Below are 19,540 nucleotides of genomic sequence, written 5' to 3' on the forward strand. Positions count from 1 at the left end.
CGACCCAAATGTCATCTCTTCCATCACAATGTTCTGAGTTACCATTTGCATATGATTATAATAATAACTGGGGCATGAGCTAATGCATGTAACACTTAGCCCAATGCCAGGCACAGAGGCAGCGCCCCATGTTAACAATTAGAGTCGACATTATTTCTTTTAACCCTCGCCCGGATGTGTTATTAAACCCTTTCTGTGGATGAGGACTCTGAGGCTCAGAGGTGAAGTGACATCACACGGGTAAAGCCTCTGCTCCCTGCTCCATCCCAGCACCTGGGCCTGCCCAGTCCACGGCGAGAATGCAAGTCTGTGTGACTCCGCTGGGACAGTCCCCACTGGAGGGCAGCTCCCTGGGGCTGGTAACAGGCCACTGGACCTGAGAAGGGCCCTCTGAGATCAAGTCCAAGCTCCCCATTGGACAGATGGGGAAACTGAGTCTGGGGGGAAATGGGGAGGACGAAGTCAGTGGGAATTCAGTACCCAGAGAGGAAAGCAGGCTCAGGTCTTGGGGTCTCTGGCCTGGAATGCTCTCCCAGAGCCCACCCCCTCCATCTGGCCAGGGACAAACGTCACCTCTTCCTCCCCAAGCTCAAACGCCACCTCCTCAGGGACCCCCCCACCCCAAGTCCTATCCCCACAACCTCCTACCGCAGCCTCCCCTACCCTTGGCAATCTTCCCAGCCACAATCACTGCGTCACTGAGAAAGGCTCCTTCGGGCTGGCTCTCCCCAAGACAGACCCTGTCCACCATCTCCGGCACCCAGCTCATGCCCGGCCCAGGTGGGTGCTCAGTAAACACATGCTGAGTGAACGACGCCCAGTGGGGCTCATCCAGTTTCAGATGCCAAATTGGCTGTGCAGGAGGCTGCGTGGGCCCGGAGGGAGGCTCAGCAGGGCCAAGGCGGCCGGGCCTCCCCATCACGAAGGCAGCTTTGGGGCAAGGCGGCGGGCGGGCCAGGAGGAGCTGGTCGGGAGTTCTCACAGAGCCGCCTTTAAAGCTCTTCTCAGTTAGCAAATATTTAACCACAGCTCAGCTCAGCGACCCAAGTCTGGCAGGAAGCAGGAGCTCTGAGGCCGGAGGGCCTGAGGAGGGAGGGCTGGCTGGAGTGTTCTGGAGAAACGTCAGAAAGAAGGCAGACTGAAGACCCAGCCACCCGGGGCTGCCCTTTCCTCTACACCTCCAGGCTGCCTGGAGGGAAGAAGTCAATTCCCATCTAGACACAAACAGGGAAACAAAAGCCCTCTCATGCCCGCCGGCCCCTCCCTCGCTGCCCGTACCCACAGCCTACAGTTGGCGGCTTGTTCTGGGGCCTAGAACCCAGGCGTCCCTGCTCTCTGGGAGCACAGACCCCAGCTGGGAGGGTGAAGAAGGGAGGGTGCCAAGGCCCGCCCTGCAGCGTCCCCCACAAGACCGGCCTATCCACAGCCCCCCTGGTGCCCGTGCTGTGCCTGCCACGGAGGGCACCCCTGCGGCTCCCAGGAGCACGTCTCGGGCTGGCTCCGCAGGCTGGTGTCCTGCACGGCGCCCTGACACGGCCACAGCCACACCCAGGCCAATGGAGTCATGAAGAAAGGATCAAAGGGAGGGTCAAAGGCAGGTGGAGACTCCCAGAGCTGCAAGATCACCGGAGAGCCAGCCACCCCGCACTGAGCACCCTGCTCAGCTTCCGACCTCCTGCCCCGGAGAGAGCCCTGGCTGGGGAGCCAGACAGACGCAGAGCACAGCCCAGCTCTGGGCTCCAGTGGCCGCCCGAGGAGGGTCCCTGTTCCCTGCGTGCGAGCTTCTTCCTCCTACGGCTGCTGTCATCGGGATGGGCACAGAGGGAGCTGCCTGTGCGAATGACCGTTCTCTGTGCTGTGTTTCATGCCAATGAATGGGGGCCAGCAAAGAAGAACCAGAACAGCAGCTACATGCTTGGGTTTCAATCCTCCCGGGCCCTCGAAGATTAACTCATCAGAAAGGGAAAATAGAGAGAGAAATGAAGATTCGGAAAGCAGACACCCGACAAACCACACGCCACCAAACCTCAGCGACCAAACCCGGTTTGCTCCCTGGCGGTGGAGGTGGGTGGTTCCTTGTCTCTCCGAGCCTGCACTTCCCACAGGTGGACAAGGCCAAGGGAGAGGCTAGAGGTAAAAGTCTGTTGAACTTCATGACGGCAGGACCATGTGTGTCTTGCTTTTTGGTACCGTGTAGTGATACCGTGTTTTTTTTTTTCCCCTTATCGCATTGACTAAGACATCCAGATGAATGAAAAGCCTCTAGGGCAGCAGTTCTCAACCTGTGGGTCACGACCCCTTTGGGGGTCGAACGACCCTTTCACAGGGGTCGCCTAAGGCCAACGGAAAACACATATATAATTACATATTGTTTCTGTGATTAATCACTATGCTTTAATTATGTTCAATTTGTAACAATGAAATTGGGGGTCACCACAACATGAGGAGCTGTATTAAAGGGTCGCCGCATTAGGAAGGTTGAGAACCACTGAGCTAGGGTTTCAACATCAATCTTGCTCAGTATTCGATGAATGACTCTTTAAAGGGCTGAGTACCAGGCAGGAGCTGCTAAGGAAAAGAAGGAAGGACTTAGCTCTTCTCCCCAAACAAAAGAGTTGGATAATTCCCTGGAAAGGGAGACGCTGGGAAAGCCCAGCCATAGCAGGCGAAAGCCATGTTGGAGCCTGTTCTCCAGGGACCCACCAGAGAGGGCTTTCTATCTAAGATGCCCAGCGTGGGGCAGGCGGCTCTGCGAGGTAGAGAGTCCCCCATCACTGGAGGTGTGCAAGCAGAGGCTGGGTGGCCAACTGGCAAGGAGGCTACAGAGAAGATCCTGTCCCAGGTGGGAGGTGAACAGCAAAAACACAAACTCTGGGCCCAGCAGACCCGGCTCTGCTGCTGACCATGACTTCCAAGCCTCAGCTTCTTCATCTATAAAATGGGGAGAAAAAGAAAGAGCACCACCTCAAAGAGTTGCTGTGAGGAATAAGACAAAGTGTGAGAAGTGTTTGGCACTCTGCCTGACAGTGGGTGAGAGCCCGATAAATCCCAGCTGCTGTCCTCATAAGAACCACTCACTAATAAATGCCAGTCCCTCTGGCCCAATTCTAACAGAGACGGGCTAAACAGAGGCACAATCCCCCACGTTTCATTAGCCGAGTGCCCTCTGATGTCAACATCTTTACACTAAGTCCAGGCTACACACACACACCTGCCTGCCGTGCTGGCTCCCTGGGTCCTGCAGGCAAGTGAGGTGGAGACGCGGGGAGGGTTCCTGCCTTTTCAAAGCCAGGGAGGGAGAGGCTGAGGGGGAGGGGGAGGGAGGACGGATGAGCCAATATGAAAATTCACGATGTGTTTGCTGCTGGGCCAGAGGAAACCCAATCTGGGGCTGGAATGCCAGGGACTCGGAGCATGGGGAGGCTTCATGCAGATAGAAGATGAAAAGTTTATTCAAATAACAAGACTTCCATGGCTGCCCTCTGAGCCAGCAGAGGACGCAGGCCCTGCCCCACCCTTGGGTCACCAGCTGCAGGTCTCCTCGGGGACCAGAAGGGGAGGTACCAGAAAATCCCCTCGGAGGCCCTGCCAGCCGCACATTCCTTGGTCCAGGTGCCCGCATGACCCCTATCTGTCTGTGCTCCCTGAAAAACTGCGCTTAGCAACAGCCCAAGTTCTGTGTCTGCTTCCCAGGGGATGTGTGTGTGTGGGGGGGTCTCTTGTAGGTGTTTGGGGACAGGCTCATTGTCTCCCCTGGAAGCAATGCAGATTCCGGGGGCAGACTCCAGGCGGTGGCGCAGGGCTAAGACCACTGGGCACTGACTGCCCCGCGTGACCTCGGGCAAGTCCCTCACACCTCCGGGCTCCCATCTCCTCGGGGGTCTGTCCAGTGAAGGGACTGACTTCATCGCACTGGACCCTCAAGGCCCTGACACCCTCAGACTGTGACCTAAGACGGCGTTCCCTCCCCAGCCAGGACCTTGTGGGCAGGCCCGGAGGAGCCCACCCGTCAGGCTTGATCAAATTGCTCCAAGTTCCACCTGTCGACCTGGGTACTGAAAGCACTGTCCCGACAGTCACCTCCCCCTCCCTGCCCCCACCCCACCCTCTCTGCAAGTCAGAACCCCCCGTTAGTCATCAGCACAACTTTGCTTTAATAATTAACTGTTTAGTGTCTGTTTCCCCCACGAGGGCAGGGACCCAGGCTGTCTCAGTCATGCTATATGCCCAGCGCGGAGCACAGCACGCAGCACCCGTATTTGCCCCTGGCTGAGAGATCACACCAGAACGCCTCCACAGGGTCTCCCAGGCATCTTAGGGAACAGGGAGAGGATGGGGTTCTGAGAAAGGCCCGCTCAGGCCCGGCTGATGTGGCTCAGGGGTTGAGTGTCGACCTATGAACCAGGAGGTCATGGTTTGATTCCTAGTCAGGGCACAGGCAGGGTTGCAGGCTCGATCCCTGGTACAGGCAGGGGGCGTGCAGGATGCAGCCGGTGGATGATTCTCTCTCCTCATTGATGTTTCTATCTCTCCCTCTCCCTTCCTTTCTGAAATCAATAACAATATATTTAGGAAAGAAAAGCCAGCTCAGGCCTGGGGACAGCCCTTCCCCACCCTCGGGGCTGGCCTCAGCCAGGAGCTCTCCAATCCCAGCAGGGCGCTTCCTGTACAGCTGGGGCCGGATCTGGAGCTGGCCAGGCTAGCTCAAGGTCGCACACATCGGTGGCAGGAAAGGTCACCACCCCATCACACAAGCCGAGCTGTCACCTAAGCTCAGATCCTCAGTTTCCTCTCCCAGCAGATGCTGTCAAACGATACAGCACCTGCGAAGGGCGGAGAAATTGGAGCTGAGCAGGCCCTGCACTTGAGCCTCTCCTGCCCTCTCTGTGCGGGCACAGGGGGTGGGGGTGGGGGAGACCCCGCTGAGAGGCGGAGGCCTGTCTGCCGACTCTCACAGGGGCGCAGGCACATCACCCCGCTTCCGTGGCCCCCACCGAGGGACAGATGTATGGACACCAAGAAACAACTACCAAAGTGTTGTGCGCATGGGGAAGCTGCTGCCAGGGCCAACAAGAACCGAGACAAAACCACCAATTTCTGGGAAATTCTGGTTCCCCTAACACCTGCGCTCTCTGGGCTTTGGGCCTTTGCCGAGCTGCCCCTCTGCCCATGACCCTGTCCTCCTCCTTCAGCCTTTAGGTCTTGCCTGGACACCCAGCCCTCCCAGAAGCCTCCCCTGACCTCCAAGTCTGAGTTACCACTGCTCCCCGGGCTCCCAAGGATGCCCTTGTTCCGCCCCCTCCAACCTGGGCTGGAGCTCCGTGCTGGGTGTGTCCTCCCAGAAGGGGGTCCTTGGGAGGGTGCGGACAATGGCTACCTCCCCAACGGGCACCCACAGCCCCTCACACGAGCTGGCATTGAGCAAGCTCTCAACCGTAGAAAGGATGGAGTAACCCTGTTTACCGCAGGGAGAAACACAAACAATTCAAGTGCCCAGCACGAGAGGTTTGGCCGAGCAAGCTGAAAAGCAGACCACTGGGGCCTAATGGAACATTCTGCACCATTCCACACACTGCAGGGGGCATGGCCCCTATGCGGTGCCCACACCCCACTGTTGCTTCTGCATCAGGAAACGCCTGGAAGTCATTCTTCCTGGGTGGCAGGGTAATTGGCAATGTTCACCTTCTTCCCATTATCTTTATGTTGCTTTCATTGGTTAGATACCGTCTATGTAACAACAAGGACAGTTCTGAGGAAGCTCAAAGTTGAAAGCTCAAACTCCAGGAACCGAGGGCCAGCCTTTGGCGGGTGCTGGCAGGTGGGAGCCACTGTGGGTCTGAGAGGGAGGTAAGAGCTCACTGCTGGGAGACCTGGCCTAGCACCAGCCTGTCACCAGAGTCCAGGCAGCTGGAGTCCTTCAGGAGGGAACACTGCACCCCAAGTGGGTGTTCGCTCTGCGCCAGGCACCAGGCGAGCGGCATCCCTCGGAAAGCTCACAGCACTCAGAGGAGGTGATGGCCAGCCCCCCTGTACTGATGGGGAAAGAGAGCAGAGGACACACTGAAGACAGGCAGAGGGGAAGCCCTGAGCACCACCGAACGCAGACTTCCAGCCCAGCCATGGGCCTCGCACGCCCTCAGCAGACACACAGGTCACCTGGGACCTGGGGCCATGTTCTGGCCGGAGCAGTGAGCAGGTACCTAAGGGTGGCAGACTGATGGGTCACAGACTCTCCCAGTGGAATGAGAACCCACACACACCTACCCTCACTGCCTGGCACAGCGAGGGGCTCCATACTGTGGAATCCATCCATAGTCTCATCCATCTGCAGCCACAGTGCCTCGGGCAGGGCACAGAGGAAGTGCGGCCTCTATTCTTACTCACAGCAGCACAGGGAAAACCCACTTTCAAAGCCCAGCCAATGAGTGTTGATGAGAAAAGGCTCCCCACTCCCTGGTCCCTTCGCCTGGCACTCAAGGCTGCACCAGGCAGAGCTCCTGCCCCTCTCTCTCTAGCCCCAGTCCCCCAGCCCCCTCCAAGGACAGGCAACTGTCTGCGCTAAGCCACTCCCTCTACCTGCCTAGACCCCAACTGTGATGGCCAAAATCCATCCTGTCCTTCAAGACCTAACTCAAACACCCCTCCTTCCAGAATCTTCCCTGCTTTCTACCTCTTTTCCAAGCCGGCCCTTTGCAACCCCTTTGGGGTTCCCACAGGCCAGAGTGGCTTAGATTCTGGAGTCAGACAAAAGAATCAAAATTTCCCCCAAAATACGGTCAATAGGACTAGTCTTACATTTTTAATATATTTACCATAAAAAAGAAATCAAGGGAAGAATGAAAATAAATAATCCATTATCCTACCACCCCGAAAAAATCTCTATTAGTATTTTGATAAATTTCCTCCTGTATTTTTTTCTACATCTGTACAGACTTATACATTTGCAGACGAACAGAGCTACATCTTCACCTATTGGCCACAGATTATGACCTACTGATTGACACCCTTATTTTTTTCTTGCTGTAACCAATGCTATAACGTAACGTAACCACTTGGCCACGTTTGGGTAAATTCTGGGTGTGGAATGACAGGCAGGTTCACCAGGGGCTCTGAGCCGCCTTTCCGGTGTTGCTCCTCCTGGCGGGGGCTGGCGAGGACCACCCCGCTCAGGCAGTCATTTCTGTGCAGCGTGAGGAGCACCCAGGGCTGTAGTCCCAGAGGCCTCTGTACCCTATATTTCTGCCTCAGGAAGCACAAAGAAAGGATTTCAGGGACTACCAAACCCAGTCCCCAAAACCTGCAACTCAGCTCTGCATCCCAGAGACTGTGCACCGTCCTAAAACCCAGGAGTGACGGCCCAGGCCCTGCATGGGGCCAGCAGTTACTGACCAGGAATGAGGTGCCCAGCGGGAAGGCACTGGGGCTGCTCTCCCACCCACTCAGAGGACCCTGGGCCAGTCCCTTGGCCATCAGGAACCTGTTCCCCCATCTGTGACAGGAGAGCCAAGAACAGGCGTTGCTGACAACCCCACCATCGGGGCTCTGCGCGAGGACCCACAAGTGTGAGCGCTCTAGAGGGTGGTCATTTGTCACAAAGACTTGCCCTCTGATAATAATTTACTTAATGACTGGCTGGTAACTGCTGCTCCATCTCTCCTTGAGCTCTACAGACAGGCCCGGGCGAGCCGGATTTGGGTGTCAAACTCGTGTGCCCTGTGACAGTGAGTCAGCACATCAGTGGGGGCACCAGGACCAGGTGTCCTGTCCCCTGCCTGTCACATCTGGGCTTCCGTCCTGTCGGCCCTGGAACTGCAGAGGGACCAGGAACCAGGCCCCAGGACCCTTCCTCCCCCAGACCGGGCATCCCCTCGGGGCTCAAGGACAAGAACAAAGGGCTCAAAGCCAGTCAGACTGCCAGGAGCACAGCCCAGGAGGAAGGAAGCCCTGTGTGGCTGGCCGCCTGAGCTCCGTGCCTGCGGTCTCGGGCGCTCTTGGGCACCACGGGGCCCGAACCACTCCTTCCCGAAGGAAGAGGGGAAGTCAGAACCAGCCAGAGCTCTGCCCCCGCCTGCATCTGCCCCACCCACCCCTCCGAACCCCAAGCCACACTCTGCAGCCACCAGACCCTTCATCCCAATAGCCCCGGGGCCCCTATCTGCTGCGAGAACGTAAACCTTGCAATGACACTGATTCAGTCACTCACCGCTAAGGAATTAAAGTCATTTAGACCAGTAGGTGTTAATTATAGCTATTGATCCTTGTGCCCAGCCTCTGTGTTAAATATATGTAAGTGTGACTGATAAACACACATCATGCCATTTAAACTTTACAACCCGGTGAAGTATTACCATTCCCACTGTGCAGCCGATGAAACTAAGGAGTAGGACCAAAGGAACTGGGGGGGGGGGGGGGGCTTGGCTAGTGGCTGCTGGGCAAGCTCTTGACCCTCGACGCCACTCTGACCGAGCGCTCCTGGTGCCATATCTTAGAGGAGAATTAGAACCACAACCACGCAAGGGCCCAGACTGCGGGTGGGGCCGCGGGAGGAGTGCCCTTGGCTGCCAGGGCTGGTCCCTGGGTCCTGCAGGGCCGGCCGGGGTCTGGGACTCCACCCAGAGGGCGTTCCAGAGTCACCCAACCCCTTCCCTGAACCATGGGAAACTGAGGCCCAGAGTGGAGGCTACACAGAGATCCCATTCAGAGCCGGTCTCAAGGGGACGCAGGAAGAGGAGAGGGGGAGGGAGGAAAGGCTCTGCCCCTAATCACACAGGAAGTTTGCTGGCCGGCCCACCCCGGAGGAGGGAGGGGGGCTTCAAGGGGGGAGGGGCGGGGCGGGTGTGTGTGTGTAGCCGGGTGGGGGGGGGTGGGGAGGGGGCGGTTCGCAACCAGACAGGCAGCCCAGCCCCCACCTGCGGGGAAGGCCCAGAAGCAGCTCCTCTCGGATTCTGCCTGGACCTCAACAGGAAAACAGGAGAGCTGAGCTGGGCCCGTCCTGCCTGACTTGGATGGGAGGCTCCGGTCACTGAGAAAGTAACCCCTGGGCTCAGGGAGCCCCGCCTCCGGCCACAAAGAAGCGAAGAGAGTCTGCGTCCAGGTCCTGGCTGAGAGAAAGGGCTCCTGTGTTCGACCACTCGCTCAGTCACCCCCGCCCTCACCCCCTCCTGGAGAGACAGGGCCACTCCCATTTCAGAGACGGAGAACCGAGGCCCAGAGAGGAGACCCCTGGACCGAAGTCACACAGTGAGCTGTGCGCGTGCTGAGCCCCGCTGAGCCTGGAGGGTGGAGCAGCGGTCATCTAGGGGGTCAGGCGCCCCCTCGCCCCCTCCCCTTTTCCTGGAAGCATTAAATGTGGGAGTGGGGGAGGGCTGGGAGGGGAGCGGAGCTTTGGCTTTTTTAAATCTTCCCGACACCTCACTGTCTGCGGCGGGCGGACAGGCCTGGGCTGTCTCCTCAGACACTGGCCTATCTGTGAGGCCAGCACAGAGAAGCTTCTCTCTCCCTCACGGAGGGCTGTTTACTTGGTTCTCCAAATTACAACCTTCACAGCCCCACCCAGCCGCTCCCTCCCTCCCTGACCAGTCTCTGCTGTCTGGGGCCGGCCATGGGGGCAGAGGGGACCCAGGAGTGGAAAGGGCTTGGTGCTGGGGGCGCCAAGACCCTGGGTACCTCCCCTTCCCTTCTGAGCCTCCGTTTACTCAGTTACAAAATGGGGGGAGGGATGGTTAGATGCCAGCAAAGGGTCCTTCCTGCTAGGAGGAAGCAGGGCCCGGGCTAGACAAGAGAACAGCCCATGCCCATCAGACCAGTCCCAAACTCCGCCGGGCGAGCTGCGGCCGAGCAGACCCAGCAACCCTTCCAGGCCGCTGCGGCTCCCCAAACCTTAAGCCTGTTCTCTTTTCTCCCCACTACCCCAAGCATTCCCCCAAACCAAACAACGCGTGAAACAGAAGTGCAATTGTCAGCTCACTCCCCTCTGGGTGGCCCATCACCCCTGAAGTCCCTGGCAGGCCGGGCAAATGACACAGCTCCTCCCAGAGCTCGGCTACGATGAAACTGCCACTTCCCATGTGCCGGGACAACTGCCTCCCAGCATCCACACAGCCAGAGGCAGGATCACCTTCCCATTTCACTGACAGCGGAGCTCTGAGGACAGTAACAGGCCACGGGGTCCCTCGGTGGCAGAAGCCAGCCACCTCCCCCTCAAGGTCAGACACGCTGCCTCTTGAGTTGGGCTGACCAGGTAGGTGTTCAACGCCAATTGTACACTTGGTAAAACATAAAGATCCACTCTCTCTGTAACGCAAACCACACTGCATCCAGCCTGATGGAGCTTCTCGGCTGGCCTGAGTCCCATGAGCTCATGTCACTGCTTCAGAACCACCACCAAGCTTAGGCCCTGAGGCGCCATCCCCACCGCCCTGTTCAGGCCCTCCGGCCAGCACAAGACAGCTCTTCCTTCCCCAGCAAGATGGCATCATGCCATAAACATTTTCTAGGCACCTGCGCTGTGCCTTCAATGCAGCCCAAGATCCACAGGCTCCCAAGAAGTCAGAGGGCACTAGAAGGGCACTCGAGACGGTCCTGTGCCCATTGCGCAGAAAGGCAAAGTGAGGCCAGAGAGGAAGAAGGGCTTGCCAAAGGTCACCTGGCACCAGCCCTGGGACTCTTCACCTCTAGCCTGCACCCATATGGCTCCTGGAAGGTGGTAGAGCACAGGGGATGAGTAGTTTCCTGCTCAAGGGACTCCTCTTCTAGAAGATTCTGGCTTAACAAACACGGCGGGGCACAAACAGCTCTGTTCTGCGTGGGGTGTGCGGAGGAAGGGCAGCAGCTGTGGTTGGCTTGGCCACAGATGTGTGGGTGGGAAAGTGGGGTTCACACTTTGCAAACCACAATCCATTCTCCTTCCCCCCCTCCCCCTGAGTGCCCAGTTGCCCACTGGAGCCCCCACCCCTGCACATGGACCCGGCACCCACGCCCTGGCCCAAGCCCTGCACTTAGCTCTCCCTGAGAGGAGTGGCTCCAGTGGCCAGTCCTTTCATGGAATATGCACGACAGTAATAGCTAATGGTGACAGGAGCCAACGCTTTCTGAAACCCAAAAGCTCTGCCCACATCATCTCATTGATCCCTCACAACCTAGCAGGGCTGGGCTACCTTATGCCCACTTTACAGATGAGGAACCTGAGGCCAAGAAAAGGGAAAGGCCCTGTCAAATAACAGGGTAGTTGAGACAAGGTCTCAAAACTAGGTCCTCAGAACCCAGGCCTAGCCCTCTTCCCACTCTGCCCCGGGAAAGGAAGGAGGCTCTCACACTCCGAGCTGTAGGAATGCGAGCAGAGGTGGGCCACTGGCTGCCTTGATAAACCAACCCAACAGCGCCAAGAAGAGCAGACACCGGATCTCCCCGACCTCACACATCTCCATCACGGCGGCCTGGTTGTTCCATCTCCCCCATCCACACTGTCTCCTGACTGTGCCCCACCCCCATCCACACTGGCTCACCACGGGGTCCTCCTCTCATCTCCCCTCACGCACAGCTGACCTGCCTGTGCCACTTGCGCCTGAAAATACCTCTGAGGCCTCCCCGTGACCCTCAGGAAAAGGTCCCCTCCTCTCCGAGGTCAGTCCCTATGGCTCCTCCACTTCACCCTCTCCCTCCCTCACCCACTAGGCCACACCTCCCCTCACACTTTCCTCGGAGGTCTGGCCCTCTAAGAAGGGCAGGGGCCATGCAGGAGTTTGTGCATCAGCGCGTCTCTGGTGCCTAGCACAGTGCCTGGCACACATCGGTGTTCAGTAACTATTGATTGAATGAATAAAAGAAGGACCAAGTGTGTCTGGGACCAGAGCTCACAGGCGTGCAGACCGAGACCCTCCACCTCAACTCACACCCAAGCCCACCCAGCCTGCCTTTGGAAGGCATCCTGAGTCCCTGAGGAAAGGGTTCTCAGAGGCAGAGAATGCCCAGGAGCAGATACTGGTCTTCGGGTCACAGAGGCACAGAAAAGACACAGAGAGGCACGGGTGTTGGTCCAGAGTCAACAGGACCAGGCTGGAGACCCGAAAGTCTCGTTCTGGACACGCGGCCAGGCAAGGGGGTATGTTTCCATCTGTCTGTCACTCATTTGTTCTGTGTGTCCTGTCCAGTGCCGGCACAGTGCGGATGATGTAGAGCGGCTGACTCTGCAGTGGAACCATAGCCCCTGGGGCGCCACCCTCCCGGTACCTGCTGACGGCCCCAGGTGTCCAGAGCCGCGGGCTGGTGCTCCTCAACCTGGGGCAGGCCAACTTCTGGGGCACATGGAAAGGGGCTGAGGGTCCCCGAGGCCCCAGGACAGACCTGGCACATCGCCCTCAAGGACGTGCCGATCAGAACAGCTACTACCCACTGTTCTCACTGCTCACCAGCCCCGTGCCTTCCCTTCCAGGCCGGTACTCTCTCTCCGATCATCCTCTCTCCCAGAGGACGCTGAGGCTCAGCGAAGGTGACCCACTTGTCCCAAAACACAGGTCCATCTAGTGGCAGAGCTGGGCCCCGAACCTCTCAACTCCCTGCTTCTTCTAACTTACCATCCACTGTGTCACCAGGCAGTGGGCCAGAGGTAGTGAATCTCCAAACCTGGACAGTTCCCAGCGGGTGGGACCAGGTGCGCTGGAGAGGTAGGCACTTCCTGCTCTTCCAGTTTTAAAATCTGTGAGATCAGAAGATTGCAGCCTTCCTGACTCAGAGCCTAAGATTCTACAGGAGGGGGGCTCGGCTCCACAGCTCTGCGAGGGTAGAAGAGGGTAGAGGTAGAGGTGGAGGTAGGCATCTGCCTTCATTATTCCTCAGAACTAGCCGGCAACCCTCCTTTCCCAGGCAGGGAAGTGGAGGGGGTGGGGCGGGGGAAGGGGAAGGCAGCTCAGGAATTTGTGCAACCCGCAGGATGCTGCTGCCAGAGACCCAGGGCAGAGTGAGTCATGAGCTTTGCCTGCAGAGGAGGAGGGGGCAACGTGAGCGAGAACAGGACTGGCCAAGGAGGGACTTAAGTCTCAGAATGAGTAATGACAGAAGGGATAGATTTGTGCAACCTACAGGAGCCTCTGACACATTCAGCTCTGTTCCCACTCAGCTCCCCACATCCTCACGCCCGCGCCCCCCAATGCCTGCTTCCTGTCAGGCCCTTTTCCACGTAGCCCCCCTGCCCAACCTGGTGGTTTGAATAGCTAAGACCTCGGACTCCCAGGTCTGGGCCTGGGCCTGGGCCTGCCACTGGCTTGATCTACCTCCACTTGTAAAATGTTGGAGAGGGCGCAGAGGGTGAGGATTCATGAGGTATACAGGCAACGGAAGGCCTGGCACATAGTAAGTGCTCAGTTAAAGGGTGACTAATCTTACAGAGACTGTTCAGAGACTCATACAGCCCCTCCCTCCTCCAACAACCACCATCCCCAGGCAGGAGACATATCAACAGAGTCCCTGAAGGTACCAGCCGGGGAAGTAGCCCGAGTAAGTGGTCACACACCCCCAAAGGTCAATGTCATCAGTCCATGTCCCCAGCTCACAGGCAGCCCCTTTGAGCCCACTACCTGTGGAAAGATGCTCAGAGGTGTCGGGAGCTCCCAGGAAGAGCCCCCCTTGAAAGGCCCAGATCGGTGTAAGCTGCCAGGGGAGAGTGGGGCCAGAGGATGAGTCTGTCCTCAGCAGGAGAGCTGGACAGGGCAGGAAAGGAGGAAGCAAACACAGTGACTCGGTTTGCCCCCGAAAGCCCACAGTCTGGTCACAGTGAGACATGGCAATGCCCAGCATTAGGGGAAAGGCTAAGGAGGTCGCCTTTCTGCATGGACGGCCTCAGTGGCACAAGAGGCAGCCTTTGGGAGGTCCCAACGACCTATATATACATCATTCAGTGGAAGAAGCAAGACACAAAATGAGTCGTGGTCTCAGCAATGTATAGCAATAAACACAGAAGGGAAAGCCACTAGAGAACAAAGTGGTGCCCTGGCCCGTGTTGCCCAATGGTTACAGTGTCTGCCTGCAGCCACTGGGTCTCAGGTTCAAGTCCTGGTCAAGGGCACCTACCTCTGTTGCAGGTCCAATCCCTGGCCAGACAGGTTGCCTTCCATCGATTGGGAGGCAACCAATCGATGTGTCTCTCTCATATCGACATTTCTCTCCCCCCCCCCCCCTTCTTCTTCCTCCTCCCTTCCGCTCTCTCTAAAAATCAATGGAAAAAATATCCTCACTCCTCAGGTGAAGATTAAAAAAAAAAAAAGAATAAAGTGGTTATCACAGGTGGCAAGTGATGCCTATTCTTGTCTAAACTTCACTATTTGGAGGCAGGGAGGGAGGGCCGTGGCCCGATTTGGGTCTAGAACGGTCTCTTTGGCAGTGCGTACGGGAAGAATGGAGGGGTGAAGGGGGAAGGATGGAGGGGTGAGGCAGAAGGCAGCTCCTAGCAGGCTAGGCCGGAGGCCTCAGCAGTGAGAAAGGACAGGGTGGAGGCTGGACAAAGGGGAAGGCAGGGTCAACACCAACAAAAGCACATTATGTAAGAGACACAAGAGCGGAGCAGAATCCCCAGACGTTTCACCCCAGGGACTGGCCCAGACCTTGGCTAAGGGCAGCAGCCCAGGTGGAGCCGGCCAGCTGGGTCCCTCTGCAAAGCCCAGGCAGCAGCTAGGCAGCCAGCCACGTGGGTAGGGGGTGGCCGAAGCAGACACCTCCATCCCTTCACTTCTGGGACCTACAGCCACTTCCTAAAGTGGAGAGGTAAATTTTTAAAACCGATTTGGAAAAGGGCATTCATAGTTTTGCTCAATTAAGCAAACAAGACACCCGTACCGACCGGAAGGGGTGTCCCATGTTAACAGCCTTTTCAGAGGCGACGCGTCAAGACATCCACACAGGACCCAGGAGTTCCATTTTGAGGCGTCTGTGACCCTGGAGGCAGGCTCGGGGTATGGGCTAAGGTTCAGGCAGCGCGCTGATCACTGGCCAAACGTTGGAAACGACCCACACGTCCAGGACAGGGGATAGGTAGAGAGAAGTCCCCCCCAGGAGGACGAGGCAGACGTGTGTGTCCTGACATGGAGAAATATTCACAATATACTGAGCGAAAGAAGTCAAACCACAGAAACACATAATTGGACCTCTTTTCATAAACAGAGCTAACTGCATGCGTACACAGAGCTGGAAACAGTGACACTTGAGTGATTTCTGCTGGGAGTGGGATTGAAGGGAGGGCGGGGGAGGGAGCTTTGGGCTTTCTATCTCACACTCCCACATTGCGTGTCCGATGGCCCTGCGGCCACACAATGTTCCCAGTGGATGCAGAGAGATGGGAAGGACTGGAGGAACTGGGCGTGACGACTAATGGGTAGAGTTTCTTTCAGGGGTGATGAGAATGTTTGAAAATTGATGGCGGTGATGGTTGCACAACTCTGTGAATTACACACACAAAAAAACATTGACCTGTACACTTTAAGTGGGTGAATTGTCTGGCAGGTGAATTATGTTTCAATAAAGCTGCTCTTTCGAAAAAGAATTAGCAAGGGGAAAGGTGAGCTTAGCGGAAGGGAGGGGCTCAGGTGCGGGCAGGCTCCCTCAGCAGCCCTCTCAGGTGATAAACTTTATAGGTGTGTGTGTGTGTGTGTGTGTGTGTGTGTGTGTTGGGGGTGGGGAGTCCCTCAGCCCCCACAACCTTATCCTGCTCAACAGACTTTCTAGAGCAACGGAGAGTCCTTCAAGGCTGTACTAGAGGCGGAGGGCCCCTCCAGGCAATGCCTGGCTTTCTGCTAACGGCACAGCACCCGGCCCTTACTTGCACATCTTGAGCAACAGTGAGCTCACTCCCTCACCTGCTCCATCTTGGTTTATGTGGCTCAGACCATAGGCAAGGAATCCCCCATACAGCTCTGACCTGGGCCACCCCGGCACTTCCACGCTCTTGTCCTAGTCCCGTCCTCTGGGCCCAGCCCCACCCCTTCACCTCCCAGTTCCTGTAGGGTTCCCCACACTGCCCTCCCGCTCCAGGTAACCCACCTCATCTCACACACATGCCAACATCGAAGGAACCCAGGCATCAGGTTTCTGAAAACCTCGGTAGATTCTTAAAGCCAGAGACCCTGACCCCAGGCCTGCACACCCCTCAGAGAGATGGGACCTAACCCACAGCTACCATTGCCCCCTTCAAACTCCAAACACCGGCCACTGCCCTTGCCCACCAGAGGATCAGTCACAGGGAGTCAGGGGCCAGCTCCATCCTAGCAATTGTTCGCTGAGCACTTCCTGTGCCGCAATCACTGGGCTGCGTTTCTTACCTTGCTTATCTTATTAAATCCTTGCAAGAGTACTTAGTAGCAAGGGACTATGAGTCCCACTTCACAGATAAGAAAGCTGAGATTAAGATGCTGGGCCAAGGTCCTGCCAGCGAATAAGCCTGAGTCTGTGTGAGGACCCTCAGCTGGCTCAGGTCTGGAGGCGACTTGCGGGGGAAATTTGGGATTGATCGGCTCTGACACCTCTCAGTTCTCAGCTGGGGAAACTGAGGCCCGGAGAGAGCAGGTGGCTGCCCAGGTGACGCAGGCCCCCTGGCTCCCGGGCCAGGGCTCTGTCCTCCAAGCAAACTCCCTCAGGAAAGCAGGAGGAAGTGGTCCTGCCCCAGCCCCACGGGCCCTGGTGTGAGAACAAGCAAGCCCCTGCCTGCCAGCGGCTTTGAAATCCCAGGATGAAAGGGCCTGTGACAGCGAATCAGCAAAACAGCACCGTGGGCAGGAGCCGCCTGACCCCTGCCAGGACTTGCCCGCTGGCATCCACCTGCTCACCTGCTCGGGGGCGGGCCAGCCAAGCCACAGAACCCCCGCAGGCCTCGGAGCTCAGAGCACTGTGGGATGGGGTGTTCCGAACCCTGATGTTTCTACAGGGGCGGCCCCAGCTCTCCTGGGCGAAGAACAGGCCCAGGTTAGGGAGGGCACTGGAATTTTAATTGCCTGGCATGAAAGTGCCCACTGCTCTTTGGGTGGAGAGAGGAGGTGCAGGATCCCCGGAGGTGGCAAAGGCAGGCCCGCATTCCCCTCCAGCAGAGATTTCTAAGGCAGCTCACTTCCTTGGGAGGGGCCGGAGGCTTGCTGGCTTCCTCCCCATCCAACCTGCCACCCCCACACTTCAGGAGCCCCTTCAGGTGAGCTCTGACCAGGAATCTGAGGCATCTGAAGGGGGTTATTAATAGCACTGAAGTGCTGAGAAGAGAGAGGCCAGCCAGCTCTGAGTGGGCACAGCCCCCTTCCACCCAGCCTGGTATCCACAAAACAAACCAACCCTGTCCAGGAGAGGACACTTCACCTTTTGTGGTCCCAGCCTCCCCCACCCCCTGTACCTGGCAGGGGAGCCAAGGGGGTGCTGGCAGTTCTCAGCCCAGGAGGTGGGAGGAGGGGAGAGCCAGAGTGGGTGTGGGGAGAGGAAAAACCCCACTGAAGAAAGTGAAGCACACCCCACCCAAGCCGGGTGAGGGGCCCCAAAGGAGGTCGTGAATGGAGGGACTGTTACAGAGCCCCAGGAGGCTGCCACCGGCTGGGAGGGGACAGGAAGACTCCGCCCTGGCCTTCCCCCTCCCAGAGTCCTTGTCCTACAAGCAGAGTTCCAGGACTTAACCCCCTGCTGGTCCCAGGCCTCAGAGGATCTGACTCATTTCGACATCACCCTCATCCCACCCTCATCTCGGCCCAGCCCCAGATTCTGGTACAAAGGGGGAGCTTAGGCTATGGGCCCAGGACCACAGCCACCGGACAAGCCTTCCCCAGCCCCTTCTTTGTGCCCGGAGGGCATGGGACCCGAGTTAAGGGCCACCTGGTCCCTGTTCTCAGGGCAGAACACAGCTGTTGAAAGTTCTCTACCAGGCAATCAAGATCCGTGTAAGCGGACACAGTGCTCTGGGCACAATGGACAGGGAGAGGCAAATACTGGGGGGAGGAACGGTCTCCTCTTTCCATGGCTGCCCGGCGGCACCCACAGTCACCAGCAACCTGTGCACCGGTGCCCCCTCTGTGCCAGCCTCTGTGCCAAGCAAGCTACGTAAGTTATCTCACTTGAGTCTCTCAACAACTCATAACTAAAGGAAGAAATCATTCACCCCATTTCAAAGAGGAGAAAACCGGGGCACCAGGACATTAAGAGGCCTGTCCAAGAGCTCAGCCAGGCAGCCTCACCCAGGGCAGGGCGGTGAGCCACAGAACTGGGGTTCCCAGCTTCTCCCCCTCTCCATTCTCTCCGGCTGGGGAGGAGGAACCCCGGACTCTGCTGCAGTCCCAGGTTTCCCCCAGGGAACAGCAGGAGCACCCTGCTGCCTGAGCCAAAGGATGGGGTTCTGACCCACCCCTCCTGCGCACCCCGACTATTCCTAGCCCCGCTGCCCAGGCTCAGCCCCAGGCATCTATGGGCTCATCCCTGGAAGCCTCAGCCACGTGTACTGGGGCCGGGGCCGGGGCTGGGGCCAGGAGAGCTGGGACTGGGACAGTTAGGGAAGGAGGCTGAGCGGGCCTGGAATGCTTCCGGGCGGGATATCCGAGGGGGCGGGGGGGGGGGCTACGACACCCCCTCCCCCCATAGCTCGATTGGGGTAGTGTGTTGGGGATCCGACGGGACCGGCTCCAAGGGGGTTCCCTTAGCGGGGAGAGGGTGTCAAGTCCCCTCGGGAGGGAGAAGGATGAGCTCCGACGAGGTTGGGAAGGGGCGTCCAGACGTGGAGGAGACAAGCTCGGACGAGGGACTTGGTCCCCAGCAGCTGCTGCCCTTACCCGGGGCCTGGCCCTCCGAGACCCCAGCCCCCGCGCGAGCGGCGGGCCGGGGCGGGGGCGTGGCCAGGGATCCCGGTCGGACCCGGGGCGCGCGGCGCGGCGCGGGACTCACCTGCGATCTGCTGGCGCCGGGCGTCGTCCAGGTGCGTGGACAGCACGTCCCCCATCGCCAAGGAGAGCCGCGGCCCGACCCCGCCGCCACCCGCCGCTGCCCGCGCTGCTCAGGCGGACGCCGCTGGCGCCATGAAGCCGACCCGCCCTGCTCCCGCCGCTCCCGTCGCCCCGGCTGCGGCCTCCGCTCTGCCCGCGCTCGGCTCCGGCCGCGTCGGTGGGGACAGCCCAGCCCCGGCCCCGGCCCCGCCGCGTCCCGCCCCGCCCCGCCCCGCCAGGCGCCGCCCCCGGACCCGGACCGAGCCCCGCCCCTCCTCGGCCCCGGGCGGGCGGGGCAGGCGGCGGGGACGCCGGGACAGCGGGGCAGATGGAGACAAAGAGCTGAGCGGAGACGGGAGACCTGGAGAGACGCGGAGAGGCGCGCGGGCCACGGGCTGGGGGGCATCTGAAAGAACGGGTCGCCCTGGGCGTCACTCCCTCCTTCCCTGGGCGGGGAGACAGCCAGCCACGGAGGACTTGGGGGGCTGGTAGGGGGCGCTAGGCAGGAGCGCGTTTGCGCCCCCTCTTCCCTGCACCCTGCGCTCCCCCGCCCCGCCCGCCGCGGCCCGAGCCCAGGAAGTTCCCGGCCTGGATCCGACCCGCCTGGAAGGTGT

At 58.7% G+C, this 19,540-nt stretch overlaps 1 protein-coding gene across 1 annotated transcript in view; it reads right to left on the reverse strand.

Annotated features, from left to right (window-relative positions):
* NIBAN2 (niban apoptosis regulator 2) overlaps positions 1 to 19,094 on the reverse strand; it is a 48,554-nt gene extending 29,460 nt beyond the window's left edge. The window contains exon 1 of the mRNA XM_081103290.1: positions 18,889 to 19,094. Within this exon, the coding sequence (XP_080959416.1) occupies positions 18,889 to 18,943 (55 nt within the window). The 5' untranslated portion in view covers positions 18,944 to 19,094. The remainder of the gene's footprint in view (positions 1 to 18,888) is intronic.
* Positions 19,095 to 19,540: the final 446 nt, after the last annotated feature.

The sequence above is a fragment of the Myotis nattereri genome, assembly GCF_964212035.1.
Source record: "Myotis nattereri genome assembly, chromosome: 12".
Classification (NCBI taxonomy): Eukaryota; Metazoa; Chordata; class Mammalia; order Chiroptera; family Vespertilionidae; genus Myotis; species Myotis nattereri.